At 39.4% G+C, this 9,690-nt stretch overlaps 1 protein-coding gene across 1 annotated transcript; it reads left to right on the top strand.

Annotated features, from left to right (window-relative positions):
• The first annotated feature begins 1,664 nt into the window (after positions 1-1,664).
• Positions 1,665-8,707, top strand: LOC122655937 (transcription factor bHLH47-like). Its single transcript, XM_043850329.1, has 5 exons — positions 1,665-1,786; positions 2,341-2,486; positions 6,034-6,152; positions 6,829-6,956; positions 8,186-8,707. Exons 2-5 carry the CDS (start codon positions 2,416-2,418, stop codon positions 8,570-8,572), a joined length of 705 nt encoding a protein of 234 aa, XP_043706264.1. The 5' UTR covers positions 1,665-1,786; positions 2,341-2,415; the 3' UTR covers positions 8,573-8,707.
• Positions 8,708-9,690: the final 983 nt, after the last annotated feature.

Here is a 9,690-nt window from a genome sequence, read left to right as displayed (position 1 = left end):
ATATCTACATCCGATTAGCTTTTAAAAGAATTTAAATAATTTTTGAAAATTGATTTTTTAAATATATATTCTCCTAAGCAGATACGAACACGAATCAAATACGGATTTTGGCTATCCATTTACATCCCTAGTGGAGATTAGAGTGTGATGTTGTGAGTTCATGAGAGTAATAATGTAGTCTCATGCCTATCCTCCCCCCAAAAACGATTTATATGCTCTTTTTCTTAGGGCAGGGAGGGGGAGGGGGAGGGGTACAAAGGGCTATAAGCAAGGATTCAAATGTCAGAATATGTTGGTTGTTTGATGTTTTGTATTCTTGTCGCTTGCATAAGTGGGCTGATTCTAAGGGACCATTAAGAGACCATAGGGAAAGAGGAGAAAAAGAGAGAGACACAGTGAGGCTCTATCGTACACTGCACAACCTGACAACATTCTTTTCTCTTTTCTTTTCTTTTCTTCAAAATTTTTTTTTTTTTTTTTTTCTCTCTCCTTCTTCTTTAGAGAGTGAACGATGTCATATCCGTTTGCATAGAGACACTAGTGCCTCCTGTGTTTATTTCTTTCCTCCCACAATAAAAAGCAAATATGACATTTCATAAAAGAGATAAAGCCACAAGGAGGCACTGGCGTACACTACACACAACCTGGAGTGTTTTTTCTCCCTTTGTTTCATGATTTCTAATGCAATGGATCCAAATAATAATTCAGATTTGGTTGAGGTCACCAAAATTTGATTGACATCACTTACTTTAATACAAATAGTTTTTTGCACATAAAAAAATCCCATTAAACTAGGGTAGAAGAATAAAAATTATTTTTCCCACGCTATTTCGCATCATGAGATTAATGTTTCCTGACAGAAAAATTTGCAAATGGCACCGTGGTGCGATTCATGCCCATGCTCACCAAGAGGTCTCAAGTTTGAGTCTCCTGGCTGATACCTTCCCCCCTCTATTCTCCACCCTTCCCCCTTCCCCCTTCCCCCTTCCCCCTTAAAATGTAAATTATATATAAAAGCTTCCAATTCCAAAAAAGAAATCAGAATCCTGATTGGTCCCGGCCTATTTTTGACTCAGATAACATTTGGAATCAGCTTATATCGACTCGAGCTGAATCAGAGGGAATCGAGATCGGCTTAATCCGGCTTTCGGACTTCAACCATGAAACACAGCGAGTCGCGCGCGCCATATTAAAAAAGTAGGGCCCACCATGTTTTGCCTGCGTGGCGTCTGCCGTGGCCATATGCGACAGGTTTTTAAGCCCGCCTGTGAAGATTCGCAAAACCAAAAATTGTAGAAGATAAAAACACAGGTAATACAAAAAAGATTTCCTGCACGGTTGCTTCAATAAATTTGCCACGTGGCGTCTGTAACGCAAGTGAACGAAAACCTGTAGGGGGTGCAGTTTGGTCACGTTGTAGAACAGTAAACGGTTCAACTGTAAGAAGTAAGAGAAGCACGTGATGGACTCGTGTGTTTGGATTGGATATCAGTAGAGGACGGGTGCTCGCCACACGCACCGCGTGGTATGGAAACTCAAGCCCATATATTTTTTTCTGTAAACCTGCAGACCAAAACACACAAGATAGTATCGAAAAATCCATTTTCTAATTAATTTTGGGTTTTTCTTTTCGTCTTGTTTGTCCAATCTCCGGTTAATTGCGCTTTAAGCCCATCTTCCTTCCTAAAAATTTTCCCACTTTGGGGTTAACGATTTAATTAATCTCCTCTCCTGTTCTTATCTTGGTTCTCCTCCTTGTATTGCAGATACTGGACCTCCTCAGAAGGTAAGTTTGCCCTAATTCTCCACTCTACTGTATCTCAAGATTTATGTTTGGTTGATTTTTCTGATTCTTTTGAATGGTTGGAGTGGTTTTTCCTTCTTTTTTTTTTTGTAAATATATTTTTGTTAAGTTTTTGATTCGGAAGTAGGTTTTGTTCAAGGAATTCATCTGTTTTTAGGATTTTTTCTCTCCCTCTCCAGGTGTAATCAAAGAGAATTTCTTTTTGAGTAGAAAAACTCCCTTCCGACCCCAATTATACATCTTAGCTAGATTTATCTTCCTCTGGATACTTAAAATTTTTATGTTTGATATGGCCTTGAAGTCTTATAAAGAAATTTGATCTAAGTTAAGATATTCTGGTATTGAAATTTACATAAAAATTAATAAATGTCATGGTAAGGAGTGATAAATATGATTTGTAGTCTAGCATTGAGTTGAGCACAGCTATAAGTTTCTGTCTTCTCCTTTTACAAGGGGCTAATCTTTTTCTAGTTGATCCGTTAATTTGACATCAGGTGCTGCATAATTTATGAACATTTGTTGTTGAATTCTACCAGAAAAATTTTCTGTTGCCGCTTGCCGCTTGCCGCCTACGTTTGAAGAAGCTTGTGACTTGATATAAGGACTTGAGCATGGTCCCAGAGGTTCACGTTCCGATGGCTAAGGAGCTCAAAGCCGCAGCAGAGGATAAACCGGTTAGCAGGTCAGTCTCTTTTTTCTAGGTTTTTGTGTGTGTGTGGCAGGTCAATATTAAAGACATCCAAGTTAGATAGTCTAAGATCAGGAAAGTATTTTGAAGATGAAATAGAATATCATGTTAATTGGTGGCGACTTTTGATTTCTTGGTTCTGTGTAAGTATTGTGAAACTTATGCAAATAGACCATGGGCTGAAACTATTGTAAAACTTATGTAAATATGGACTATGGGTTGAAACTATTTTAAAACTTATGTAAATGGACTATGGGTTGAAACTATTGTGAAACTTACGTAAATGGACTATGGGTTGAAACTATATAAGTTTCTATCATGTTGGATTGATAGAAGCCTTTCAATGCAATCTATGGTTTTATCAATGAAAATGATTCAAAGAAGAGAGCAATACATTTTAAGGAAAAGGATCTCTGAACTGCCGGGTCAGGATACGCTAGCACCTCTGTGTCTATCTCTCTCTTCCTCACATGGAATGACCTCTCTGCCCTCCTATACCGTTTTATCACACCTCATTGGTGTGCTCCCCTATGCCGCTTGCTGAGAGAACTCTCTCACTATATTTATTAGGAAAACAAGCATAATGGCATTCTTTTTTAGCAAGTTGGCATAAAGTCACCCAAGACATGGTCCCTGATGGAGCTCTATTGCCAACAAATCTTAATAAATGGAGTAAAATTTGAGTTACTCTCACTTGCAGGGAAGATGAATCCATCACAAATCTGTTTCGTATTAAAAAAAAATATGAAATTTATAATACATACACACTACTAAATCGTAGATATAAAAGAGATAATTTGTGCTTCCAGATTATTTCTCTTGGCACAGACATGTATTTATAAAAATGAGATCCTAAAACATAGACGTCGAGATGACATTCATACTTCCAGAGTTTTTGTTTTGACAAAGCTTGAATGATATGGAACTAGAAACTAGAGTTAGGTTTTCGTAGGTCTTCAGTTCTGATTTGGTATTGTATGACCAAATTATCAATTTAAAAATTTTTAAATGGACTATGAAATTGACAACAGATCTTTATCCTTAATGTACATGTAGTTAGTGAAACCTCTACAGGCTGATTTTGGTTGGTAGGATGTTAAATCGGTAAATTTTGTCAGCTGGTTGGATAGTGCATCAATGCCAGATTATCCAATATGATTAGTATCTTCCTGATTGCATGTATCGATTTTCCTTTTCATTTGAACCCTTATTACTTATGTTAATTCATTTAAGGGCTTGTGTAATGAGAAGTGAATACCTAGGGATACTGGTGGGAGCAGCCAATACCCATTTAGTCTGTCATTTACATGTTGCAGCTTATTTTAGTATCTATGTGCTGCCAGCCTCTTGGTGGTATCTTGATCTGATTTTATGAGTGCACTAGTTCAGATATTGCCTCATATTAGCCTCTCTTTTTTTTTCCTTTTTTCTTGGGAGAAAATATTATTGATGCTCTGCAGATTTAGATACACGATGTGCCAGATACTACTTTTTCCCATTGATAGCCATAGTATATGTTCCCTGTACTGCACTTTATGTTTCATATTACTTCGTCAGTGCTCACCTGCTAGACTAAATTCCGTCCAAGAGAGGTTGATATATGGAGATAAATGGCAGGTTAGAAATGTAGATGGATGCTCTAGTTACAAAAGGTTTTAGAATAAATCGAACTAACACAAAGTATATAGAATGTAATTCTAGTAGCAGTAGAAGTGAAAATGGTGTGGTTAGGACTTAGGATTGATGTTAGGAAGATACCCCATAGTGATAATAATTGTAGATATTTAGTCTCCATTCTAAGTAAAGAGGGAGAAATCGGGAAAGATGTTGCTTATAGGATTAAAGGAGGATGGGTTAAATGGAGTAGTGCTTTATTAGTTTATTTGATTGAAACCTTCCATTAATCTCAAAGGAAAACTTTGTAGGACAGTCATAAGATCAGTTATAATGGAGCTCTGAGTGTTGGGTGACAAAGAAACAACGCATAACTAAAATAATTGTAGTTGAAATGAGGATGTTAATGTGGATGAGTGGCACAACTGGAAGGGATAAAATAGAAATGAGCAGATTAGAGGTGATTTAGGGTGGCTTTGATAGATGACAAGCTGAATGAGAATCGTTTGAGGTGGTTAGGATATGTACAACGGAGGCCATTGGATGCACCGGTAAGGAAGAGTGATAGTATGCAGATTAGAGGAGATAAAAGAACTAGGGGTAGGCCAAAGATTACTTGGGGAGGTATGACAAAAGATATGGATGCCTTAGGTTTAACAATGAAAATGGCTTTAAAGAGGATTCATGTGACCAATCCCATTTAATTGGGAAAAGGTTTAGTGATGTGTTCCCGGGGTCTAAAACCCTTAAATTTGAATCGCTATGGGCCCAGAGATAACAAATAACTCAATTCTTAAAGAACAGTGGCAATCTCTTAAATAAATGGAACTTCGGAACCCTATTAAGGAAGAGTTAGAAAACAGGGACAAAATGGGCATTAAATTAAAAAACAGGGGATGTGTTTGGAAGCCTAAATGGAGGTGGGGGGTAAAAACAGTATAAAAGCTCAGAACACGGGGATTTCTTGTAAATGACAGGAAATATATTATTGGAAGCAAATGGAAGAAGAAGGGGCCTTCATCTTCCCACATTAGCAGGGAACCAGTGGCAACCCCAATCAACTTCAGTTGTAGCAACTTTCTGAAATCGTATCCAAATCAATTGAATTTTTATGATTAGATCCTCAATTATCAGCCCTCTAAACAGCATGCAACAATAGCCTCAACAAAGTCGAATCAAAGCAATACAATTTCCTGCAATTCAGAACTGGCCTGAAGCAGTTCTGAAACTGATGATAAATCTCACACAAGATGAGGATTTTGAGGACGAGGACGAGGACCTGGGTTTGGATCACTCTAAGAGGGTAAACCAAAGTTTCGGTCAAAACTGTGACGCCTCGATTGACTTCTAACAGTTTCTGTTCAGTCCAAGAAAACCACAAGTAGCAGGGAAATTAAGGAACAGGAATAGCAATAAGGGAAATAAGGAGTGGAAGAAGAAAATACAGGGGAAGAACAGAATCAGAGGGTAGGTTTGAAGAACACACCTGAGAAAGGGAAGAGATTTAGTGCAGAATGAGAGTGAAAGAAAAGTAGTAGTCAATCCATCCACCAGCTCTTCACAGCAGCGTAAACTCAATTAAGTTATTTCAATTCCAATCTACTCCAACGTTGGGATTATATGGCAATTTAAATAAGAAAAACTTCTAATTTTTTACCAAAAGAAAAAGAAACAGAATAAGCCTACGTATCTACTTCCCTAAAATAAAATATTGCAAAATTACAAGATATTCCCAATCCTCGTATGTATATGCATCAGATTTTTTATTTTATTTATTTAATTTATTTTTTTTGGGGGGGGGGGGGGCAGGGGGGAAGGGTGTGCTGGACCCTATAGTTTTTCATATGATAAATGACTTTTTATGTTTAAACTCCAGCTCTTATGTCATCTTTCTTTGGTACCTGAAAGTTCTCTGTTTGTGTAGGCCGTCTACCCCCAACAAAAGGAACAATGGAAAAGTTCCAAAGAAAATCCACAAGGCTGAGAGAGAGAAACTTAAACGTGACCATTTGAATGAGCTTTTCCTTGAGTTGGGCAACACACTTGGTAACTTTTCCTCCCATTTAATGTTTTCTTTTGCAAATTTATGACATTTACTTGAAACTTGGTACGACAAATCTGTCTAGGACCATTAGTACGGATGGTTCTAGTGCATGTCTAATGTGTCATCTGCTCCATTAGGGTTTGTTTGGTATAGCCTTATTGGGTTTCATGCATAGTTGTCAAGGCATCGCCTAGGCTGGACACATGCCCTTTGCTGGAAGGTGCCTTATTGGTGTCAGCTTGATGTTTTCCCTCCTCCAATGTCTAGGATCGCCTAGATGCCATGACAACTATGGTTTCGTGTCAACAACGGGTTTGATTTGTGGGCCTGTGATTGTGTCAGGTTACACCAAAGCTCGACCTTTATTAAGGGCTTTGGTTTATCTGTATCCCATATTTCTTTTACTTTCTTCTGTTCTTACTTTTCTGTTTAAGCTTTTCTCATAATCTCCTGCACCGCCCCAACCCAGTTTATCGCATTGCCTCCCACCTGCACTGATCATTGTTTGGTTTGCTCTGAACCTTTACTAGAACAAACCCCCCCCCCCCCTCCGGGCGAAAACAAAGCACCATCTCTAATGATTGGAGCATAGTGGCCTTCTCTCACTTGATGGCTTAGTAAGCTTTGGTTTAATGGCATGGCTAGGATATTTATTCAAGAACTGCTTCTATTTTACAGAAACTGCTCGGCAAAATAGTGGCAAGGCCTCTATGTTGGGTGAGGCTACTCGATTCCTGCGTGATCTGCTTGTTCAAGTTGAATGTCTCAAAAAGGAAAACACAGCCCTGCTATCTGAATCACACTACGTGAGCCTCTGAAACCCATGCATGCTTTCTTCCTCATTCTTGTGTTATGTGACGCATCAGAATCCTTTTTCAAGCTATTTTCTATTTCTTTGGTGTTTACTGAACCTTCCCCCCCCCCCCCCCCCCACATTTCCTTTTTTTGATTGACAATTTTATTAGAGGGAAAAAACCTACATAAATATAGTGTACAATATAAAACCCAGAGACCAGGATAAATCAACACCTGATGCTACTAGACTACATCGGGGAAGGTCCCAGGTACAAAGAGACGGAGATTTTTTTTTTGGTTCCAACGAGAAGAAATATTTTCCACTTGTTGAAACAGAGATTTTTTTTTTTTGGGTAAACCTGTTGAAGGGAGCTGGCTCTCCTCTATGAGATGCATATAGTGCTGAGGGCCCCCCAGACTAGAGTTCAAGCACTTGATGGCCAACACTGCATCACCTTGAACTATTAAATCTGACCACCCTTTACAAGAGGATGTATTAATCCTTGAATTACTGCTTTCAACTCATCTGTGATCAAAATCACATCTTTCTGCAATTATTACAAGAATGTCTGGATTAATCCATTGTTTTGTTTTCAACAGTGTGGTTGACGAATGAGATTGTTTGAATGTAAAGATAGGTTCAATTTAATCTAGGACTTTGAGAGAAAGCTAATTCAATTCTAACAACTGACTTTTGTTTTCTTCCATTCATGTTTCTTCCCATTATTGTTGTCCTTGTGTGACATAGCTGACAAGAAATTAATTCTCTTTACATGCAATTATTCCAACAGCCATGAGAATCACAAAAGCAATGAGCACTCTCTCTCTCTTGCTATCACATGCACACACACACACACACACACACACACACATGGTATGTGACCACAATGGATATTCCTTCAGCAAAGAAGTGACAAAATTTTTTCCATTAGCCATGTTAATAGTTTTGGCTTTGATGGCACATTGTGTTCCTATATAGGGTTTCACTATAAATCTATAGCGAGAGTTCTTTCTCTGTATTGCAAAATCTAAGAGAGGTATGAGGAACGAGCGACTGTAACCCTATTCTCCATTAATAGTGAAACAGATCTCATCTCACCGTGGACATAGGCAACTTTGCTGAACCACGTAAATCCTTGTGCGCATTGTGTGATTGTGCTTTCGATTTCCATTTTTTATGTATCGTGTTAGGTTTTACACTTTTATAATCTGTTTCTTATTTGGATGATCGATGAAACAGGTCACTATTGAGAAGAATGAGCTCAGAGATGAAAATTCTGTCCTAGAAGCAGAGATTGAAAAACTGCAGACTGAGCTACAGGATAGGGCACAGGTCAAACCCACTTGGGATGCAGTTCCAGCTCAATTGCAGCACAACAACATAGAATCACAGTTGTCAGAGGACCCCAGATTGCAGCAGCCACCGGTAGTTGGTCCAGTCTTTGTCTTTCCACTTCACGAGAGTCAAGGTTGTCCAGAGCCTGAGACTGCTAATGCTCCGTCAAAGCCTCCTTCAAACGTGAGCAGGCCACACGCTCGCTACCCAACCCCATCAGATTCTTGGCCGTCACGACTCCTTGTGAAACAGCCAGCTGAGGATAACCGGTCTGGACAATGTGAGCAATAGCATTAGGGCCAAGGATGGCCGTGTCATAGACAATATGTAAGCTTGTAATGGACCTCGTGGTCTGGTTGGAAGATGAGGTTGTAATCTGCTCCGTTTGCATTTTGTTAATTCAATATTTAATCCGATGTTCAGTAACCGTAACAGGGATCATTATTCTCTCCGGTTTCCTGCCCGGTACAGTTGTCCGGTTCCTCTTATAGGGGGCAGGAAATGACGACCTAACACCGTGCCCTAAAACACTTTCCGAGTGAGATTAAGTCGTCATTTCCGCCTCCCTACAGAAAAAAAATTCTAACTGCTCTTTATGAACACTAGTAGCCTTGAGTAATAAGACCCATAACTTCTCTCTTCCCATCCCCCCCCCCCCCAAAAAAAAAAACAAAATAAGATAGGTTTGTTTTAGCATGAAGGGCATTTTGGTCTATAATTTGAACAAATCTAACGTTTGTAGTCTCAAGTTAATGGAATGGTGTTTTTTTTTTCGGAATAAGGGAGCTTTGTATTAAGTAATAAGAGGATAAGTACGTTCTATAGAACTTCTTCCCAGAGGCATCTTCTCTTATAAGCCGAGAGAGTGCAGCAGGAAGACTGACTGTACAGAAATCGATCTCCTGGACGGAATTTAGGAACCTTGCCAGGAAATCCACGCAAGAGTTGCTCTCTCTGAGATGGTGCGAAAAAACACAACTCCTGAAGCAATCCCGGAGCTCAAGAACGTCGCCAATCAAACCAAGAAGATACCATGGGACCTAGAAGCGACCAAGAAGAGTTTGTATTGCAGTAAGCGAATCTGATCGAACCTGTAGCTGATCAAATCCCAACTTCCTTGCTCGAATAAGGCCCCCCTTGATAGCCATCAGTTCCATTCGAAGAATGCTGTCATCCCTCAGTGCACTGGCTGTGGCAAACAATACATGCCCTGATGAATCACGTCCAATCGCACCATAGCCCCCAATACCACTCCGCAGAGACCCGTCATAGTTAACCGCGACCTAGCCTCTTGGAGGTTTCTTCCAAGTCACAGCTTTTGGCCTGATGTGGTCGAACTGGACCTTGATCTTCCACCGACTAAAGAAGTCTCTGTTGGTACAATTGTCAGGGACTTTCTTCCCCATCTC

This window comes from Telopea speciosissima, chromosome 3 (genome assembly GCF_018873765.1).
Source record: "Telopea speciosissima isolate NSW1024214 ecotype Mountain lineage chromosome 3, Tspe_v1, whole genome shotgun sequence".
NCBI classification, from domain to species: Eukaryota; Viridiplantae; Streptophyta; class Magnoliopsida; order Proteales; family Proteaceae; genus Telopea; species Telopea speciosissima.
Note: the sequence above shows the minus strand (reverse complement) of the source record. Positions and strands in the feature narration are given on the sequence as shown.